Source organism: Brachyhypopomus gauderio, chromosome 5 (genome assembly GCF_052324685.1).
Source record: "Brachyhypopomus gauderio isolate BG-103 chromosome 5, BGAUD_0.2, whole genome shotgun sequence".
In the NCBI taxonomy this organism is placed as follows: Eukaryota; Metazoa; Chordata; class Actinopteri; order Gymnotiformes; family Hypopomidae; genus Brachyhypopomus; species Brachyhypopomus gauderio.
In genome coordinates, this window is record NC_135215.1 from 35,677,777 (window position 1) to 35,700,480 (window position 22,704).

Sequence of the window (22,704 nt, forward strand, 5' to 3'; positions counted from 1 at the left end):
TAAAATGTAAATTCATGCAAGCGTCCTCTCTGTCATAAGGTATCAATCGGTTACTTGGCAACAGCACTTATGAGGCTGCATTTCCCCCTCATGAGGTGAGTTCATCATCGTGTTACCATGGTATTATTTTTACAGGGTTCTAATCTAGCATGGTGATGTTGCACCTTTGCCAAGTGCCTTCTTCTGAGTACTGATGTGCTTCAGGGCAGCTACAAGAGCAGACACCCAATAAAGACCCACGGGGCCCAGAACCACCGGCACCTGCTATATGAGCGATGGGCCCGCTGGGGAATCTGGTACAAGTACCAGCCTCTGGACCTCATCCGGTGAGTAGCAACCACTGCTACCATCTGCTACAGTCGTAAAGCTTTGTGAGTGTTCAGTTAAACTTTTAAAGTTTAATTCAGTTTAATTCAGTTTGCTGAGTTGAGACTGTAGCTCAGGCCTGGAGTACGCAAAGTCAAAGTCAAATTTATTTATATAGCACTTTTCACAACACATGTTGTCACAAAGCAGCTTTAGAATCGTATGGGTCCAGATCCCTAATGAGCAAGCCAAAGGCGACAGTAGCAAGGAAAAACTCCCTATGATGGTGGGGATTAGGAAGAAACCTCGGGAGGACCAAGACTCAAAAGGGAACCCATCCTCCATTTGGCGGCCCGCTAGCACAAGTCCGTGGTGCGCAGGGTGTTTCTACAGTTCTACAGTAATAGTTAAGGTTCTTGTTCCCCGGCCAAGTAGTCACAGTCCCTTTGGTGCAGATGGTGAGCCTCAGGTAGGAGCTGGCATCAGTGCGACCTCTTGTGGCAATGGCACATCCAACCCCGGCATCAGTACATCCACTGGCAAGCCAGACCATCTCCCAGGTGCTTGTAGGTGCTTGCATGCAATCGTCTTAGGTAGAAGCATGCAAAAAGATAGACAATGCACACTGAGTGTGTGGACATCAATTTAAACCATCATTGATTTAAACGTACATAGCTCACGTGCCAGTGATTAGCATGTGGCTCCGGCAGGCTAATCTATAGCAGAATAACTAAAGGGAGGGGTTCAGAGGTGACTACAGTCATGAGGGCTCACTGAGACATTGCTTTCCAGTCAAGTCATTGTCACAACTAGAGTGATATCATGACACAGCTGGATGACAGCATCAACATCTCAGATTACCAGAAATCTCAACGTCTGGGGGCCCCCGAGCTCCACACCTTACAAGGGGAATATTAGCTGAAGGCTTGATTAAATAGGTGAGTCTTAAGTCTAGATTTAAAGATTGGTACTGTGTCAGAATCTCGGATTGGAGCTGGAAGGCTATTCCATAATTGAGGGGTTTAAAGGAGAAAGCTCTGCCTCCGGCTGTAGTCTAATTTTTGGAACTAGGAGAAATCCAGCATTTTGGGAGCGCAAAGGGGGAGATGGGATGTAGTAAGCAATGAGTTCACTCAGATATTGTGGCGCAAGACCATTTAACGCCTTATAGGTTAACAGAAGAATTTTAAATTCAATGCAGTATTTTATCGGAAGCCAGTGTAATGCTTAGAGTGGGACTAATATGATCGAATTTTCTAGCCTTAATTAGGACTCTAGCTGCAGCATTCTGTACAAGTTGTAGCTTCTTTATGGACTGTTTAGAGCATCCAATTAGAAGACTATTACAGTAGTCCAATCTTGACAAGACAAAAGCATGGACCAGCTTCTCTGCATCAGCTAATGAAAGTAAGTGTCTCAGCTTGGTGATATTACGTAAATGGAAAAAGGCAGCCTTAGTGACATTGCATATATGTGTGTCAAATGAAAGATCTGAATCAATAGCGACACTTAAACTTTTTGCCGTAGAATTAGGTGTTACTGAAAAACCATCTAGGGTAAGGGGAATATCAGCCCAATTACTTCTAGCAGCTTTAGGCCCAAGAATCAGCACCTCAGTCTTATTGGAATTTAGATGAAGAAAATTAGACGCCATCCAGTTTTTAATGTCCTGGACGCAGTTCTCAATCTTGAGAGTAGTAGTGATATCATCCGGATTAGAAGATATATACAACTGAGTATCATCTGCGTAGCAATGGAAGCTAATACCATGCCTATGAATGATGGTGCCCAGTAGTAGTATATATAATGAGAATAATATGGGGCCCAGTATAGATCCTTTTGGGACACCATATTTTACCTTAGAATGCTCTGAGCATTCGTAATTTACTAGCACAAATTGGTAACGGTCTGTCAGGTAGGACCTGAACCAGGAGAGTGCTTGACCTCTTATGCCAATGAGTGTCTCCAGCCTATTAAGTAGAATATTATGATCTGATCAATGGTGTCAAAAGCAGCACTGAGGTCTAACAGTATGAGAAAAGAGGTTTTTCCTTTATCAGAGGATATTAAGAGATCGTTCAGCGCTGTTTCAGTGCTTTGATGTGGTCTAAATCCAGTCTGAAATAACTCTAAGACATGTTCTGTCTGTAAGAAGGAAGAGAGTTGTGAAGAAACTATTTCCTCTAAAATGTTGGATATGAATGACAGATTAGAAATTGGCCTATAGTTGGACAGTTCCTGGGGGTTAAGACCAGGTTTTTTAATTGGAGGCTCGATGACTGCAAGTTTAAATGAACTGGGTGATGAATTGAGTACTGAACTGAAGTTCACCACAAAGTATTCGTCTGGTTCCCATGTTCACAATTTTTGCTCTCCAAGAGCCTCAAGATGCTGATGACCTCACTAATCCTTTTGTCAAACCTTCCTCTAAGCCTCTAGTGACCAGAGACAAGCTCTCTACTGACTCTCTTTATCTGTGTGTGTGTGTGTGTGTGTGTGTGTGTGTGTGTGTGTGTGTGTGTGTGTGTGTGTGTGTGTGTGTGTGTGTGTGTGTGTGTGTGTGTGTGTGTGTGTGTGTTTTCTGACTGTGTAGCTAGCCAGTGCAAATCAGAGGCTTCCTCAGCTCAAAGTGACAGTGATTGCCTCTTCTTTTAGTGTGTAGCCACTAGAGGCGATTGGCCTGACCTTGGCTTGGTTTAGAACTCTTAGGCATAGAACTGAGGCAGATTGGATAATCACCCCTGCTAATCTGCAAAGCCAGCGTCTCTGGGGCTCCTTACAGGCTATCTGAAGGAAGTCAACTAAAGTTAACCACATTAAATGTCTTACCCATGCTTACCCATGTCTGACTATAGTGAATCACAACTGGCAGGAAGTCTTTCCTTTCTCTCTGCATGTCTGTCTGTCTCTTTCTTGATCTCTCTCTCTCTCTCTCTCTCTCTGTTGTGTGTCAGACGGTACTTTGGGGAGAAGATTGGTCTGTATTTCGCATGGCTGGGCTGGTACACTGGCATGCTGATCCCTGCAGCGCTGGTTGGTCTTTTTGTCTTCCTCTATGGCCTTTTCACCATGGACTCCAGCCAAGTGAGGTCAGGCCTATCAAATCTCCTCGTCAGCCTCTACATGTATCTTACATCACCATGACTAGCTCTCAACTAACCTTCTCTCTTTCAAAAGGCTTCAAAGACTAATATCCTTTAATTGTGTGTTGTTGTGGAAAGCTGTGCATGACAGAGGTCAGCTCCCCCTCGTAATGATCTATCACCTCCTCTGAGTTCTTCTCTCAGGATGGATTCTCTTGTTTGTCTACAGTAGAGAGATCTGTGAGGCTAACACCACCATCATGTGCCCCATGTGTGAAGTGAACTGCAGCTTTTGGAAACTGAGTGATAGCTGTGTCTATGCAAAGGTACAAATAATAACTAACTTTCTTCATCCTTTTGTAAGCATGTACAGACATACTGTACAAAGATAAAGTTGAATAGCTAAAAAAGAAATTCTAGGAATATGGAATCTGTTGTCGTGAACTTCCTGGTGGATACTCGTTCATTTCTGAATGCTGCTGCATTATGAAGGCAAATGTGAATAATATTATGTCCATCCCACTTGCTGTGGGGAATACTAACAACAGGCTTTAAACATCTCATTTACATAATGTGCATGGCGCCTTTTGCTTGGAGTTGGGCAGCTAAGAGCCACAGAAATATTTGGTTTGCCAGAACACTATTCTGATTCAATAACAATTCTTCCATTATTAAAGCCCATGAAAGCAGTTATGGTTTTACTAAAACAAACAAACTACTCCTCTGCTTCATTTCTCAATAGGCAAATCCTACCATAAGAAATAATCTATGGAATATAAATGATTATTTCACCTGTTTCTGAAAAAGGAAATCACATTCTTGTCAAGGCTCAAATATTTACAGTTCAAATCATTTAAATTTTAATGATTACGTTTTATCTTATGATGCTTTGTATGTTTTTATTAACTTATAGGTGACTCATCTGTTTGATAATGGAGGCACAGTCTTTTTTGCCATTTTTATGGCAATATGGGGTGAGTTGAACTCTCTTTCTCTCTGTTTGTTTACTTATCTTTCATTTTAATTGTTTCTTTTCTTTTTTTCTTATTTGCTTTTGCACAAATGTGTAATTTTAAAAATCATTACATGAGGACATGGTCATTGTTATGATAAAACACTCACAACAGCTTTCAACAACATTTTTTTATCACTCCCAGGAGTATACAGGGAGTATACAGGGAGTATACAGGGAGTATACAGGGAGTACACAGGGAGTATACAGGGAGTATACAGGGAGTACACAGGGAGTATACAGGGAGTATACAGGGAGTATACAGGGAGTACACAGGGAGTATTCAGGGAGTATACAGGGAGTATACAGGGAGCACCATGACCAGGAAAAACTCGATTTGTGGTGTCAGGATAATGTAGGTCTTATACTGGCCTCTGGGTGTGTGTATGTGTGTGTATGTGTGTGTGTGTGTGTGTGTGTGTGTGTGTGTGTGTGTGTGTGTGTGTGTGTGTGTGTGTGTGTGTGTGTGTGTGTTTGTGCGTACATCTGTGTGTCTCTCTTATTCTTCTACCTGCTCTGCCTTTCACTCTTACTGATGTGAGTGAACCTCGGTCATATGGAACGCTGCACTGCAGTGAACATGGCCTGGAACTGTCTGTCACGTCAGTGATCATCACCTCTAATTGTGTGTGTGTGTGTGTGTGTGTGTGTGTGTGTGTGTGTGTGTGTGTTGTAACTCAGCAACCTAAACAAGTCTCATTCCTTAATCTTGTAACTACATTCCTTACACATTGGTTTACCTGTAGTTCTTCAAAATTCAGAGTAGTAAATAACATGTCTGACCACACTGTTGTGTAGCAGTATTTCTAAATAACATGTCTGACCACACTGTTGTGTAGCAGTATTTCTAAATAACATGTCTGACCACACTGCTGTTTAGCAGTATTCCTAAATAACATGTCTGACCACACTGTTGTTTAGCAGTATTCCTAAATAACATGTCTGACCACACTGTTGTTTAGCAGTATTCCTAAATAACATGTCTGACCACACTGTTGTTTAGCAGTATTCCTAAATAACATGTCTGACCACACTGCTCTTTAGCAGTATTCCCATCACTTCCATGTTATGGCCAGGACAAAGAGAAAAATATGGAGATAATTGTGAATACAGTGTGAGCGATAGTGGGAAAGTCGTTGTTAAGCTATAATCTATACATAGGAATAGTTCTTGCATTTTAAAATATATATTTTAGGACACTTAAACAAAGGCATCTTGATATTCTTGATTTTACTGTTCCTTAATTCAGATGCTACAGATTAAAAGATTAAATTGTATGGTAAAAAAATGTACAAAATAAAGTATCATCAGAAGAAAGTCTTGGGACAGTGTCCATCCCCTTAATTTAACCATTTAGGTTCCAGCCAAACAAACATACATTGGACCGTCCCACAGCTGAGGTAGTAGCCACCCTATATGAAGGAAAGAGGAACCTCAGAGCCTAAAGACAGTAGAGGAAGGATAACTGGGTGTGAGCTTTAGAAAAGATGAAACTTTTGCAATTTTCAGAGCTGCAATTTGTTCTCTCTCTCTCTCTCTCTCTCTCTCTCTCTCTCTCTCTGTCTCTCTCTCTCTCCGTCTCTGCGTTAAACAAAAGTGGGTCAAGCTATAATAAACTGTTCCTTCAGCATGAGAAGTGTGTCTTGATAAACCCATATAGGCTTTGGGGCAGTTCAAGTTCAAGTTTATTAATAAACATCATAGCATGATGTTTTAGTGCATGAAATAAACATAGCTCAATAAACAAATCCAACAACACAAATACTTCAGGATCAACCAGTGTAAATCTTTTTACCTTCTAATAATATTCTTGACCTCTTAGTAATACCTGACATATATATCCATATAATCAGTCATATATGATAATTTAATTAGTTTTAAAAGTTTGAAGGCAGTAGGCAAACATATAGCTGGTGTCTTTTTGTGCAGCATAATGGCTGGACAAGTTTGCTACTATTTCATACCTTACAGGCAGATGTGCAGGCAGATGTGCATGAAAAGGTCTTAGGACTAGCAGAATCCAGCTCATATAATTCCTGGTAGCTTCCTCTCTTGTCTCGTGTGGGTGGAATAATGTTTGTTTGTCTGATAAGTCTCAAACACCTCATTTGGGTGCATTTAAGTTCTGCCCAGACAGCAGAAGCAAACTCCCAGACAGTCTGGATGAAGGTCAGATAAATGTGAAATGAATCATCTTGTGGGAGGACTGCACACTTAACAGCCCTTATGTAATGTACGCATGGGTGGACTCCACTGATTAAATAGGACATATTTGTGGGGATTGCTTATCTTTCACAATGTAATTTAGTAATGTTTATTTTATCTTGTTAACAATAATCAAAATTAGTGTCATGTGAGAAATGTATCATTGTGTGTCATTAGCACCTAAAAGCTAGAAAACAAAAAACAGCTTGTATATGTCCAGGAAGATTCAGTCAACAGCGCAGCTAAGGTTGGACCATCAGCACATCCATGAAGCGCAGCTGATGGGTGGCACGTCACAAAGCAGCACGTGATCTTATATTTTTATACAGAGAACACAAATGAGAGGTGAAAACACCAACTTTGTGGAACACTGGCTTGTTTGTGTTGTGTAGAGGACACCCCAGTGTAGTTGTTGTCTCCCCATGAGACAGATATGCAGGACCAGCTACAGGTGTTTGAAATGCCATAAGATAGGCTAATGTAGACAGAACCTGAACATGATTAATTGTATCAAAGGCCCTGGAGAAGTTGAGAAATGTCCTGTGAGCTTGGCATTCTGCCTGCCTTGCACAGCTTGTAAGACATCAGAAATAGTTTGTCTATTCTTCAAGTTGGGTGTTTCTGATTGCATGTTCCATCTTACTGAGGAGAATGATTTTTAATCCCCAGCAAGGACATCAGTCAGATGTCCTGAGGGAACTGTGGACTGTAGGTTTTTTATAGCACAGACTGAATCCTACCACTGTGCACAACAGCTATGTGCCACCAGACGAGAATTAAACAGATGTGTCAGTACAGGTGATAATTACTCATCGTAGTTCTTCAATATCCCTGCTGGTATCACATCTGTCCCTACAGCCTTATGGCTATTCACTTGTTGGAGAAGTGGTTTGGTCTCAGCAGTAAAGATGCATAGCTGATGGCTATCAGCTGATATCCCAATGTTGACTGTACGTCTTCCAGACGAGGGATGTTAGGAAACAACTGCATTCAACATTAAATAACGTCAGTTCCCATTAGACATTTAACTGACTTGTACAGGTTTTCTATAGCTTCCTGTTTCTTTTTTATTTTTATTGACTGGATCACTTTTGAGTGGTGAATTTTATATTTAGATTTTTAAAGCTTTTTGCCTGTTGGCGATAAGCAATTTAATTTTGTGTATCATCCAGAGTTTGTTAAGTAGTGTAATTTTGATTCTACTAATAGGCATGTCCTAATAGATTTGTCCAAAAACATCGCAAAATGCATCGGCCTCATTGTGTGTTCCTGAGGATGGAAATAAGCCATATTCATAAGACCAAACAGTCTCTTTGCATCAGCAGAAGAGTCTTACTGATACACAGCATGAGCATGACTTGTAGGCCAGAGTCCTGCAGACCACAAAATAGTCTGGTGGTGTGATGTGCCAATGGGTGGTAAGAGAGAGGGCTCACTGCACAGACATGTCACGTGTGCCATGATGACATCTAACTGGTTAGGGTTTAATCACTTGGCATGTGAGAGACGTACTTTAGGGCTGTAATATCCCTTAATACCACAAATCCAAGCAAACCTTCACTGAATGGTATTCATATACTAAGCGAAACTAGGCACAACGTCAGAATCAGCATTAGCCTTTTTTGAGCACTTAAATAGGTAATAAAACACAGCAAATGTGATACAGTTTATAACCCCATAGCAGTTGTGAATTGATTGTTAGGTACATTTGTGTATTGTTTATATCAATGGATGAATCGATGAAGAATGTAAGACACATCCTCATTGGATGAACACCATTTTCCTAATTTTTGTAGGATTGTGTTTATGTTCTTATGTAAGAAATATGCGAGTATGATTTAAACGGATCAGTTGTAGTCTCCAGAAAGAGAGACACTTGGTGGGATTTTGGGCGTGCACCACCCTACGTACTGGTTCTAAAGTTCACCTTTTAGAGTGATATCCTGCTCACTCTTTGGATCTTTGGTGTCTACAGCCACAGTCTTCCTCGAATTCTGGAAGAGAAGAAGAGCAGAACTTACCTACGACTGGGATTTGATTGACTGGGAGGAGGAAGAGGTGAGAACCCCCAGAACCCCCACCACAGTTGTCAGCTTTAGAGTACTGACATAAACTCAGCATCATTCACAAAGGAAATTCTCATTTTTTCCACTTTACGAGTAGATCTTTTTTTGAAATAGCAGCATGACCTGTTGGTATTAGCCATTAGAGTGTAAATAACTGAAGGCGGTGTTTGGCCAATATCTGTGCTGTTTGTTGTGTTTCTTTTAGTGTAAATCCTGTGTGGTGGTGTGTTCTGTGAGTGTGTTTCCTACTGTTCTCCTGTCTGTCGTGCTTGGTGCATGCTCTGCTTTCTGCCCCGGACTCTACGCATTAAGCTCCTGCTGCCATAGCATGTATAAACCTCTGAGGAAATGTTGGCTATTGTTTCGCGTTGGGTCTTAAAGGTAGTTATTATTATTCCACATGACATGCCAACATCTTACATCAACCATGCCAGAATGTAGACTCATCAACACTGCTTTCTATCAGGAGAGGAGCGCCAAGACTATCTTGGTGTCTCTCCCTTTGACACTTTAAATTCTAACATTGTTGGTGTCTTTCAGAATGTGTTTACTATCATATCTACCTTTAAGCAAACATGTTTCTTTTAAGTTAGTAGATGTTCAGTACATGAGGTAGTTTGGCCACTTGTGTCATTCAGCCCATATGAAAGATTCTGCATAATATCATCATCAACTCTATAGTCTTCCTGGGGCAGATTACTGAACCCAGAGAAAACAAACAATGATGCCGTCTATGTGCATAAATAAATAATAAACCACACCGTATTCTCTCTCTGTGGAGTTAGGAGTGTAATGGTGCACATGTGTTGTATGTGTAACGTGCATGTGTCAATAAGGAGGAACTACGGCCTCAGTTTGAAGCAAAGTACTCGAGGAAGGAGAGAGTGAACCCCATCTCAGGCAAGCCAGAGCCCTTTCAACCCTTCACAGACAAACTCAGTCGCCTCATGGTCTCCGTGTCTGGAATCTTCTTTATGGTAGGCTGCCATATCAAGGCTAATAAACAACTCTTTTCATTCTGTGCCACTAAAGTAAAACCCTAAAGCACAGTTTATCACGTTATGCCAGTCTGACCCGTATCCTACATTTCCTGGAAGTGTAAACCCATAAACCTCAACAGCATCCTTCACACAGATTATTGTCTCCTCCTAGTGGCCCTCGCAAGATGGTGCAGTTGCCAAACCAAACGTTATGCTTAACACATAGAGAACTAGGATGTCTTTTGGTCTGATTTTTATTCTTATATTAATGGAAACCTGTATGGCCTCGTTGTCTCTCTCTCCATTTAAGATCTCCCTGGTGTTGACAGCGGTTTTCGCTGTGGTGGTATTTCGGCTTATTGCCATGGAGAAATTTGCTTCCTTCCAGTGGGAGTTTGTGAAAAAGAACTGGCAGTTTGCCACCTCTGGCACGGGAGTCTGCATCAACTTCATAATCATCATGTCCCTCAATGTGGTCAGCATCTGTTCTCTGTACATTTAAAAGTTACAGTGTAAAATCAGCATGACTGTTTACCACAGTCTGCATATTTGCATTGTCTGATGAAACCCAGACATAAACTAGGACAAGGTGTGGTTAATATTACCTTACAACTCACAGTAATACATGCATTTCTGGTTGAATGCAAATATAATACAGTATAACCCTTATGTAATGGCTGCAATTTGTTGCAGGCTGTATAAATGATTGATTTGCAGTTTTGTTTTTAAACATGTTCTTCTCTGACAGGTTTATGAGAAAGTTGCCTATCTGCTAACTAATCTAGGTAGGTTTTGATTATTGCCATGTTTGAATCGGTAACCGTGCTATCTAAATAAGAGAATGTTCCACACGCTTTAAACGCTCTGACTTTCCGCATTCCTGAATGGCGCTCGGTGGCTGCAGATGCCTTGATTTGAGCTTCAAAGCATGCCCTGCACGCACGGAGCTGACTAACCACTCACATATGCAGCATGGCTAGCCACGGCCAGGCGAAGGTCACAGGGCTCTGGTGTGTGTTGCAGAACATCCACGCACCGAGTCCGAGTGGGAGAACAGCTTCGCCCTCAAGATGTTCCTCTTCCAGTTCGTCAATCTGAACAGCTCTACCTTTTACATAGCGTTCTTCCTAGGAAGGTGATCCTTCACACACTCACATCACCTAAATGAGATCCTGCTCAGATAAGCTCAATTCATTTTTTAACTTCTTTTTTTTTCCTGCTTCCCATTGAGCCTGAAATAGTACATTCATTGTCAACATTGAATTGTTAATATATAAAGTCTCTTCTTCAGATAAGGCTTTTTTTTTGGGTTTATCTTTTATCCTCTATTTTATTGCCATAAATATTCCCATCGTTTAAATACTACTGGAGCTGAGTGTTTATCTACTGATATTGTGAAATGTTATGTGCTCCAGCTGACAATTACACACAGCTGATTGAATTTTGAAACTAAGTTTTCATCACTCTTCACTTCCCTTGTTTGTGGATTTTCACAGGTTTGCTGGCAGGCCCGGGGACTATAATAAGCTGTTTAACCGTTGGAGAATGGAAGAGGTGTGTGTGGCTGTGCAGTATTAGCTCACACACTTTGCTGTCATCACTGTCCTGTAGGGCTGCTCACTCCCCACGTCACTCTGCTCCATCACTACGGGCCAGGCTCCCCGCGCTCCGCTGGGCCGCAGTGCTGCTAGCCAAACTTCTGACACATACATAACCAACACAAACAAGCAAGGTCCCATTAGCTCTGGGCAATGGCCTTGTTATTTACCATCAACATCTGCTTCAGCTAAATGTAACTGTCCTGAATCTCCAGTGGTCTAAAAATTCAGAACAAGTCCTGGCAGCTGACTGAACTTGGTGCAGTTATTTGTTTGCGTGTTTATGTGTTTCATCTTGTGTTTTATACGCAGTGCCATCCCAGTGGCTGTCTGATTGATCTGTGCTTACAAATGGGAGTGATAATGGTGTTAAAACAGATCTGGAATAACTTCATGGAGCTCGGCTATCCGTGAGTATCATGTCTTTGTAGCTGCTTTGTTTATTTGCAGGCTTTGTTTATATTGATGTTCAGTTTGTTCCATTTTTGTGATCTTTGATCTCTTTTTTTTCCTGAGGTTTGTGTGGGTTTTATTTTTGTTAAGTTTTCTTAAGGTTATTCAGTGTGGCAAAAGGATGAATCAAATGTTTTCATTAATTTTTTTAAAGGATAAGGTTTGTTTTGTCTGTTGATAATATTAGAAGAGGCAGGAACTGTAGAGAATTAGGAGAACCCTCATTCTGTGAACAGATGGCAAAGCATTTTGTAAGTCGCTCTGGATAAGAGCATCTGCTAAATGCCCAACAGGTAAATGTAAAATGACTACCCCACCTTTAAAACATCTGCAGATATAGTCATTTGCAGATTTATTGTCAGTATGATGTGACACAGGTAGGGATGGTAGCCATGGAACAGAAGGAGGCACAGAGTTCTTAGAACAGAAGGAGGCACAGAGTTCTTAGAACAGAAGGAGGCACAGAGTTCTTAGAACAGAAGGAGGCACAGAGTTCTTAGAACAGAAGGAGGCACAGAGTTCTTAGAACAGAAGGAGGCACAGAGTTCTTAGAACAGAAGGAGACACAGAGTTCTTAGAACAGAAGGAGGCCCAGAGTTCTTAGAACAGAAGGAGGCACAGAGTTCTTAGCTCCTGTTTTTGTGAAATGTGCTATATTTGTCAACTGTGATTTTTCACCACAATCGAAATTTCTCCTCCGCATATACCCATCTGTGCAGTTAGAACACACACACATACACACACACACACACACACACACACACACACACTAGTGATTACTAGGGGGCTGTGGATCACACGTGCCCAGAGCGGTGGGCAGCCCTAGCCCGGTGCCCGGGGAGCAGTTGGGGTTAGGTGCCTTGCTCAAGGGCACTTCAGTCATGGCCTCAGGTCTGGGGAATCGAACCCACGACCCTCCGGTCACAAGACCAGTTCCCTATCATGACTGCTGCCTTTTTGTAGCCCAGTGCCTTTTTCAAGCACTGCAGTATTCAGATAGATGCCCACATCATTATATACACCCCAACCACCACATCCCTTACTGTCTATCGGTTTGGAAGATTGACTAAAGCAGTTTAGGAGCAAACAAAATGTGTTTTTGTTTCTTTTGCAGTTAATGTTTATAGACTGTAAAGGTGTGCACCATAGTTAACATTACACTACCTGTTCTCTGATACTTATTTGTGCTCATTTACCTGGTATTTTACTTTTGTTTTGAATAACTGGCTTGGCAGTCCTAGTACATCCCAAAATGTGAGTATATGTTTGCCATAATTTGACATAAGATGGAAGGATGTGCTTTATTTACTTTGATGCCAAACGGATACACTGTGCATTAGCATGTTGTTGACAGCTAACGTGTGCTGCGTGCTGGAGTTTGTAATGTGTTTCATTTGGAAAGACCAGGCAGTTATGTTGCGCTATGTTGTCACTGCTGTGGTGTCCAGTCTGCTGCAGAACTGGTGGTCTAGACGGAAGATGAGACGAGTGGGGGGGCAGAATAACGTGGAGCGCAAAGAACAGCTGCCACAGTGGGACAGAGACTGGAACCTGCAGCCCATGAACGCCCACGGCCTGGTGGACGAATACCTGGAGATGGGTGAGCAGGACCGGACATCACGGGGGAGAACCTATATGTATGCTGAACCCAGCTGTAGTCGAACGCTAGAACCAGCCATATGTTCTACGTGTAACCCAACACATCAGAGGTCGGTGACCCGTTTCTCTGCGCAGTCCTCCAGTTCGGTTTCACCACCATCTTTGTGGCGGCGTTTCCTCTGGCTCCTCTTCTGGCTCTGCTCAACAACATCATCGAGATCAGGCTGGACGCCTACAAGTTTGTAACGCAGTGGAGAAGACCCATGCCGGCCAGAGCTACTGACATCGGTCAGTCTGATCAGCTTGCCACTCTGACTTGTGACTGCAGTATAAAAGATAAATGAATTTGTATCTGAAATTGAATTTGTATCTGAAAAGTACATATATGCAACAAAAGAATGAATTTGGATTAGAGTTAAAAGCCAAATGTTATTGGTTGCAGAGCATCAATTATAGTGAGATTTCTTTCAGTGTGACAATGCATTTTGATAATGATCATTCCAAAGACCTTTATATATGCAGGTAGGTATTATTACGTAGAAATATTGCCTCATAAAAGTAAAGATAAAACTTTATTGATTCCTGGAGGTAAACAGATTCTCCAGCGGCCTGGATTGAATTATTGTAAATGACAGTTATCAAACAAAAATATAATATTATGCCATATTATGTAGGTATAATACACAGAGGTGTGCACTGAGCATATATACAGAACTATAAATAAAAAAAAAACCAGAACAGCATAGACATGCAGGTATATTGGAATATAGTACAGTAATAAAATGAGTTGTACAAAAAGTAGTTCAAGTAATAAAACTGTATTGAGAAAGCATTTATGAATAGGTTACATAGCACTGTAAAGTATTTGTAATAGCACAGTGCAAAATTATACTATGGAAATAGTATAGATATAATGAACCTTCACATTACAATGAGGACATTAATATTGGTAGTGTGCAGACATAAACATACAGATGAAGGGCTTTTGAAGAAGTTTCACAGTCTCATGACTGTGGAGAGGAGAGGGCTGCCTCTGCCCAAGCTATGTCATAACCTGCATTGAATTTTCTTTTTACATAGCACAATTTGGAACCTGCAAGACATGGGTTCAAGGTCAGGGTTCAAGGTCAGGGTTGGTCAGTGCCCAACAAGTTCTTGACAGTACTTGTGAGACCACATTCTGGTTAGTATGAACGGGAATTTTCACAACCTACCAGAGCAAAGCAAGGATCTCACATAGTTCAAGTTTTAGTCCTATTGTTCTCCGTTTATAATCAGATGCAGGCCACTTTATTAGGAAAACCTGTACATCTGGTCATTCATGACTATCCAGTCATCCAATCATAAAATCTTGCAGGCAAGAGTGAGTCATAAGTCAAATGCTTCAGATGGACTGGGATTTGAAGATTTCACGACGTGCTGATCTCCTGGGATTTGTATGCACAGTAGTCTCTTCACAGAATGGAGGGAAAAACTAAACACATCCAGTGAGTGGCAGTTCACCTTGTAAATGAGAGAGATCGGAGGAGAATGGCCAGACTGGGTCTAGTTAACCGAAAGGCTGTAGTGAACACAAAAACATAGATGATTGAAGAAAATGAGCTGCACAGAACCACATGGCTCCCACTCCCGACAATCAACCAGGAATCTGAGAATTGAATATTAGTAAAATCTGATCTAATTTATTTCTGCTGCTACATCCTTGCCTTGTGAATATAGTCATCTTGACTACCTGATCTAACCCCAGACTGTGTACTTTACCTACTTAATTTCCAGTTGCTCAGAGCAAATAGGGACACAGAGCAGAGCTGTGGCAATGTGGTGCAAAGATGTCACATTAATGTCAGAATGATCAACTCCATCTCTAGACTCACTCTTTATTAACTGCAAGCAATATTACTCTCCCAGAGAGTTGTCTTCTTTCATTTTGGCTAGTATTTGCATACTGGCACCAGTGTGTGCATGTCTACTAGCCAATCAGATCATGAACACAGAAAGGGAGAATCTGGACTCGCTACTCATCATTTTTGGAGACAATCGGTGTGAATTTAGCGAAGAAAATGTCCAAGTACGAGAACATGACACTTGTGCCATAAAGCAAGGGAACATTTTGCACCATTGGAACAGCACTATGAAAGATGCGCATTCATCCAGGTGGACAAACAGCTCGGTGCTGTTTACAAAAATACTGTAAAAATGGAATCCTAAAAAAAAATTTCAAGACCTGCCATAATCCGCAAAACAGTTGGAGACCAGACCCGGACAGCTTCATGTAGGAAAGGTGGCACAGATATCTTTACAAAGAAGCAAAAACAATCTGAAGAAAAGAACCAAGGAAAGAGAATACAGACAATAAGAAAAGCCACATTGCTGCAAACAACCAAAGTTCAGTTTACAAAGGCCTCCGAGAGATTACAACATGTTCATTTTGCCATTAATGACCTGTATTCTAGCAATCTGTTCCAGAAACAAGGTGAGAAAAGTTCTTGGCCCAGACTTTGACGGCAAAACTCTGCATAGTGAGGATAGTGAGGAGAGCGGAGAAGATCATTTGGGTCTCTCTCCCCTCCATCATGCACATGCTGCTTTCAAGGTACCAGCCAATCACAAAATCTTCTACTTCCTGCCATCTGAGAAGATGCTCCAAACCATTTGAGCCCTCACAGCCAAGATGTTTCCCTCATGTCATCAGACTGCTCAACTCCCAGAGACTGACAAATATTTAATAAACATCATATTCCAATACAGTACTGGTTGATAACTTCATGCTATAAGTGCATCAGCTAAACAGTCTCCAAATTGTACATCATTCACCCATGTACACACTATAAATAAAGAGGATAAAATCTTCTCCACTTACTTTACAGATCACCCAATAAGCAAAGATTTCTGGACTAAATGACTACATGCATGTCACCCTGTAGTTAAGAACACCTAGTGCTAGACTACCTGAACATTATTGCAGAAACCTTGCTGGAATCTCCTGCAGTTCTTCTACATAATACCTGGACAAACCTGGACCTCATCACTCAGCATCTGGACAGTCCAGGGACCAATGCTAGTTCTGTTTGTGGACTTCAGCTTGGCCTGTACCATCAGAGTGTCACAGCTGCTCAGGTCTGTCTCAGCGCTCTGTGCCAGTCACCATCTGTCGAGGGATCACAGCCTTCCTGCCAAACAGAAAACAGCAGGTGTTCAGTCTCGACAACAATGACTGCGGCTCCCGTGAGCCAGCTGTAAAGATCCTGAAGTTTCTAGACAACACCACCATGGCCAGTCTCAAAACCAACAGTAGTGAGTTTGCTTGCAGAAAGGAAGTTGAGCAGTTAGTGTCCTGCAGTCACCACCACCTGTTGCCGAACACCCAGAAGACTATAGAGATTGTAGTGGTCTGCAGATGGAGCCCCCAACCTTATCCCCACCCGCAATATTAGTGACTCTGTGGTTTACATTGTAGAGCGACTCATTCTTGGACACCACCATATCCAGGAAGCAGAAGTTGTAGAGAAACATGGTCTCCATTATCAGGAAAGCACATACAAAGCAGATAATGTTCTTTCTGTGGTAGCTAAAAGAAAATCAAGCTGTTCCAGGCCATGAGAATCTATGTCTAGTAATCACACAATCCATCGTTACTTCATCAATAACCATCTGGTTTGGATTTTCCACTTCTCAGAAGCACGGCAAACTCCAGCAAGTGGTAAATACAATGGAGAAGACGATCAACTGTAGTTCAACACAAACATCTTCAGTTTTCACAATATTTGGTGATTCAGTTTTTTAGGATGTTTGGTCAGATGTTTATATGGTATAATGTAGTGCAATTATAAGCATTCCATCCATTTTTACTTGATAAATACATCCAATTTAAACACTATTGCTAGTGTGGACCCTTCTTTAAGAATTCAGCAACTCACGCCAGTATACTAGATATCAGTTTCTTGTAGCTGCATCCTTTTTAGGAGACTGTCCTTTGCTTGACTTTCTTGGGCACCCTGAAGCCTTCTTCACTTCAACTGAACCACTCTCCTTGAAGTTCTTGATGATTTAAATGGTTGGTTGTGGTGCTATCTTACATGCAGCAATGTCCTTGCCTGTCAAACTCTTTTGATGCAGTGCAGTGATGACTGCACGTTTCCTTAGAGGTAACCATCGTTAATAGAAGAAAACTTTAAACCACCACTACCCTTTTAAAGCAGCCAGTTTGATCTTCTAATCAGCATGACGGACTGATATCAGCTGTCTTGTCCTCATTAACCTTTTCTGCTGAGCTAACGAGATCATCGCAGAAATTATGTTAGCAGACATTTTTTAGGGCTGAAACGCAGTGACTGGAATGCAATTATTTTTGTGATACGGTCATTTTCATGACAGGGAATGACTGCAATTAAATGCAATTCATCTTATCACTTCACAATCTAGAGTTAATAGAAATTGCCATGATAAAAACTGAGGCAGCAAACTTTGTCAAAACTTTTGGCTTCGACTGTGGGAAACATGATTATAGGCAACCCCTGTCACGCTGGCCCTCACCTGTTCCAGCAGTGTTTATCTGATAGAGCCATCAAACATTCAGAGCCATCAAAGCCAGAACAAATTCAGAGCCATCAAAGCCAGAACAAATAAACATGCCATCAGTTTTCCCCCAAAGCTGTGGCATGGAACTCACAAATACAACTATACATTTGTAAACTTTCTAGTAACCAAAGGTTTATGTGGGTTACATTATTAATATGTTAATTATAATCATGTGTAATCACACAGTTCAGTGTGGGTTTTGCCCTGCCTAGCCATACAAAAAAGTCAGAAATTTAGTTATCTACTTAAACCTGTCATGTTGTAATATATGTAATTGTGCCCTATGGTGTCTGATCAAAAGTAATGGCACATACAAAAAAACCTATCAAAACTAATAAGATCACAATGAGTTTCTCTTAAAGGACCTTTAAAAAATGGTTCACAAAGGTCACTCACTATATGTGTATGCTGTAGGAGTCATAAACATAGAGCAACTGCTAATGGTCTACAAGTGTCCTTTGAACTTGTGTCCATGAGTCTAAAATAAACTGAACAAGAGGTTGGTAGTCAGTGGCAGGTTATTGTAGGCAAAACCACTGCTGAAAAACTACTGATGCTGATCTAATGTTTTTTAAAGATCACTTATGTTTCACATTACTACTAAAGCAATATTCTGAGGCACAATGAGACAATAGTCAAGCCTTTGGTAAATGTAGAGCATTATTTTTGAAGACACTATATTCCATTGCACCATATGCTTCACCCTTTTTGTGAAACACGAGGGAGATAATGTAATGGTGTGGGCTGCCTTAGAGCCCTGGATGGCTCGCAATCAGTGAGAGAAAACTGAGTTCCAAGCTGGATGAGGTAATTGTACACCAGAATCAGGACATCTGTCTGTGATCTAGAAGTCTAAAGAGTTTTGGTCAGGCAAAAGGAAAATGCTCTACACAGGAGTAAAGCAACACCAGAGTATGTTTAATTGATCATATGTATTTTAGCATGGCCAAATCCCTTTAGCATGTGGTGGCATGATCTAAAGCACGCTGCTCAAACACGCTGTTGTCCTTGTATGCAGGAATATGGCAAAATACCTACAACTGCTGTGCAAGTCTTATCAGCAGATGCTTAAAATGTTTAAAGTCACAGTTAATAATGTAGTATTTATTTATTTGGTTGTTTATTTGTTTGGTTGTTTGTTTACTGGTTGTTTGTGTGTAGTTATTCCCAAAAATAAGATTTTAATTTAATTCAGAGACTAAGTTTAATAAGTGAAGACAGAGGCATGACTCATGCAGATGTCGTAAATGTCAGAATTCTAGGAAAACTAGGAACATGTTAAAATTCAAGAAAATATTGAACTTGAACAGGGTTAAAAACACTTGACCAAAAGTTTGCAATGAGGCATAAATGCTAATTAATAAAAATTAATGAGGTTGTAAGAACAGTGAGAAAACTAGCAGCAGGGAACTCATTCAGACAGGGGCAGACACATAACAATAGTACAGATATCAAGGAGGTTATGACAATAGGGAAGACTATGATACTCAGACAGCCTTTCTGGTGTTCTTTGCATTCATGGGGATGTACCAGCACAAAGCAGCATTCAGTATGGCACTTAAGATGCTTTTGAATTAGAATACTGTTGAAATACAGGAATCAATGCTCATGTATAGAAATGCGAAATAAGTTGAAACTCAACAATGATAAGTGCAATAACAGTTCTCAGAAGTAGTATGAATTGCATATGTGCAGGATCAATGGTCATTTAAACATTCTACAAATAGAAAAGTCTTCAGTCTGCATTTGAAGACTGAGGTTGGTAGTCAGGCACTCTGCTGTCTGGATAGACAGTGGAAGTTCAGTCCAGCATCTGGGGGCCAGGACAGACAACACTTCTCGAGACTTGTCTTCTATGAGACTTGAAGCATGGTGTTTTAAGCCAAGCTGTACTTGAGGTTCAAACAATTCGAGATATGAATCAGGCTTTGACCATTGTCATCATGTTTGAAGATGGTGGTCAGTTTATAGCTTTGTAGGCAAAGATTTTACTGGAAGACAGTGAAGTGAACACAGTAGTGGAGTGACATGAAGAGTAGTTATGAGTAGTTATGCTGCTATATTCTGTATCTGTTGTAGATTATGGCCCATATAGGACAGTGAGCAAGTAGTGACTTGCTGTAGTCAAGCTTTGAGATGCTAAGAGACTGCATACGCACCTGGGTAGTGTCCTGTGAGAAAAGGGTCTGAATCTTTTGTACACTATATTGTCAAAATTATTTGCTTTTCTGCCTTCGCAAGCATACGAACTTGAGTGACATCCATTCTTAATCCATTGGGTTTAATATGATGATCCACCCTTTGCCGCAATAACATCTTCAATTCTCCTGGGAAAGCTTTCTACAAAGTTTAAGGGTGCTTATGGGAATTTCTGACCATTCTTCCAGAAGCGCACTTGTGAGTTCAGACACTGATGTTGGACGAGAAGGCCTGGCTCTCAGTCTCCACTCTGATTCATCCCAAAGGTGTTCTATCGGGTTGAGGTCAGGACTCTGTGCAGGCCAGTCAAGTTCTTTCACACCAAACTCACTCATCCCTGTCTTTATGGACCCTTCTTTGTGTACCGATGTGCCGTCATGATGGAACAAACTGTTCCCAGAAAGATGGGAGCATGAAATTGACCAGAATCTCTTGGTATGCAAAAACATTAAGAGTTCCTTTCACTGAAACTAAGGGACCAAGCCCAACTCCACCCCCAAACCTTAATCCTGCCTCCACCAAACTAAACAACCCTACACTATAATCCCCCCTCAACCAAACTTTACCCTTGGCACAATGCAGTCAGACCAAAAATGTTCTCCGGGCATCCGCCAAACCCAGACTCACCCATCGGATTGCCAGACGGAGAAGCGTGATTCATCACTCGAGAAAACATGTCTCCACTGCTCTAGAGTCTAGTGGCGGTGTGCTTTACACCACTGTGTATAACAATTTGCATTACACTGGATGTAAGGGTTGGATGCAGCTGCTTGGCCATGGAAACCCATATCATGGTCTCTATATGCTGTTCTTGAGCTAATCTGAAGGCCACATGATGTTTGGACGTCTGTAGTGATTGACTCTGAAGAAAGTTGGCAATCACAATATGCCTCGACATCTGCTGACCACGCGCTGCCGTTTTACATGACATAACACTTCAGCTGAGTTACTGTTGCTCCCAACCATTTCCACTTTAAAAAATACCACTGACAGTTCACTGTGGAATAATTAGTGAGGAAATATCACAGCTGGACTTGTTGCACAGGTGACATCCTATCATGGTACCATGCTGGAATCCACTGAGCTCATGAGAACAACCCATTGTTTCATAAATGTTCGTAGAAGCAGTCTGTATGTCTAGGTGCTTGGTTTTATACATCTATTGCTATCAAAGTGATTGGGACACCTGAATCCAATAAATTGGATAGTTGAGTAAATACTTTTGGCAAAATAGTGCACTTTGTAAAGGAGAAATGTGCAAGACTGGGTCAGATTTGAAACACGAGTCAAGAATGACAACTGCTTATCTAAAATTTTTCACAGTCTATGAACAGCATCAGATACCAGGGAGTTCTCAAAAGGTCATTGTGAGGATTCCTATTCCTGTGTTCCTGTGATGAGCAGAAGCTTGTTTTTGATAGGATTAAGCTTCAAGTTGGTTTGATGTCATACTTGAAGCAATATCAGTCAAGCATGCTGAGATACACCTGAAAAGGAAAGAACTAGTTGGGGTCATCAGCACAGCATAATGGTATGAGAATATTATATTACAAAGAGAGCAAGCTGGCAAAGAGAAGAGGGCTTAGCAATGAGCCCTGGGGGACTCTGGGGGAAGAGATTCTATATGGACTAAATGTGGAGTCTCTCCATGTTACCTGACAGGATTGGGCCTCCAAATAGAACCAGAACCACTTCTATACAGTCATGCCAAGGCTGGAAAAATGGAAAGGACAATGTTTTGTCAAAACCTGTCGAAAGGTCCAGAAGAATCAAGACAAGTAACAGTTTGGCAGCTTTGGCAGCACAAAATTATTCTGTTGTTTCTGTTAAATGTGCCCGTTTGAGGCCAGATTGATTGGAATTGTGGAGCTGGTTCTGGGTGAGGCAAAAAAGACAATTGATTGTAAACTTATCATTTAAGAACTTTTGAGAGAAATGAGAGAAGTGATACTGGTTTGAAATTGCTCATTTTGGAGCTGTCGAGTGTAATCTTCTTCAGGGTTGGTACCACCATGACAGTCTTGAGCACAGCAGGAACGTGTCCAGAGAATAAGGAGTTTTGGATTATGGCAGAGATCTTGAGATCTCTTGAGATTGTCTGGAACAGAGTGGAAGGAATGGGATCCAGTAGGCATGTGGTCAGATTGCTGGAAGTCATGAGTTGGAAGTCAGGAGGAGATTTTTTCTGAAGAGAGGAGAAAAATAAGCCAGAGAGTTGGATGTAAGTGTATGAACACTGGTAGGAAGAGGGGAAAAGGACTGACTGATTGGCACAATCTTCTCCTCAAAGGAGGTGATGAAATCTGGTGTAAGACAGGAGGGGGGGGAGTGGTTATGGAGACAATAAAAAATCCTGAGGATTTTGCATGGATCACACACTCATGATAAACAATTTCCTCTGAAGTAGGATGAGTTTGCAGATGTTACTTCTAGTGAGTACTCGCAAAGCAGAGACTGGTATGAACTGAGGTCTGAGTAGTTGCATTTTCCTCCACTATGCCTTTCTGCGTTTTTAATCATTTTCTGTGGGAATGCAATGCTTCCATTAGCCAGGGGGCATATGGGGTATATCTCTCAGGTCTGGAGGAGAGGGCACAGAAGGTTAATTGATGAGGACAGTGTATA

General features: G+C 41.3%; 1 protein-coding gene across 4 annotated transcripts in view; it reads left to right on the top strand.

The window, feature by feature from the left end:
• ano3 (anoctamin 3) overlaps nt 1-22,704 on the top strand; it is a 59,105-nt gene that overhangs the window by 28,274 nt on the left and 8,127 nt on the right. The window contains exons 9-23 of one of the 4 annotated variants that reach the window (XM_077007551.1): nt 40-95; nt 205-326; nt 3,261-3,395; nt 3,619-3,715; nt 4,303-4,363; nt 8,582-8,664; nt 8,878-8,904; nt 9,509-9,649; nt 9,963-10,127; nt 10,401-10,437; nt 10,676-10,787; nt 11,149-11,206; nt 11,563-11,660; nt 13,152-13,340; nt 13,438-13,590. In XM_077007551.1, the coding sequence (XP_076863666.1) occupies nt 40-95; nt 205-326; nt 3,261-3,395; nt 3,619-3,715; nt 4,303-4,363; nt 8,582-8,664; nt 8,878-8,904; nt 9,509-9,649; nt 9,963-10,127; nt 10,401-10,437; nt 10,676-10,787; nt 11,149-11,206; nt 11,563-11,660; nt 13,152-13,340; nt 13,438-13,585 (1,529 nt within the window). In that variant the 3' untranslated portion in view covers nt 13,586-13,590. Of the gene's footprint in view, nt 1-39; nt 96-204; nt 327-3,260; nt 3,396-3,618; nt 3,716-4,302; nt 4,364-8,581; nt 8,665-8,877; nt 8,905-9,508; nt 9,650-9,962; nt 10,128-10,400; nt 10,438-10,675; nt 10,788-11,148; nt 11,207-11,562; nt 11,661-13,151; nt 13,341-13,410; nt 13,591-22,704 lie in introns of all 4 variants that reach the window. The other 3 variants (XM_077007547.1, XM_077007548.1, XM_077007550.1) reach the window with 3 other exon arrangements.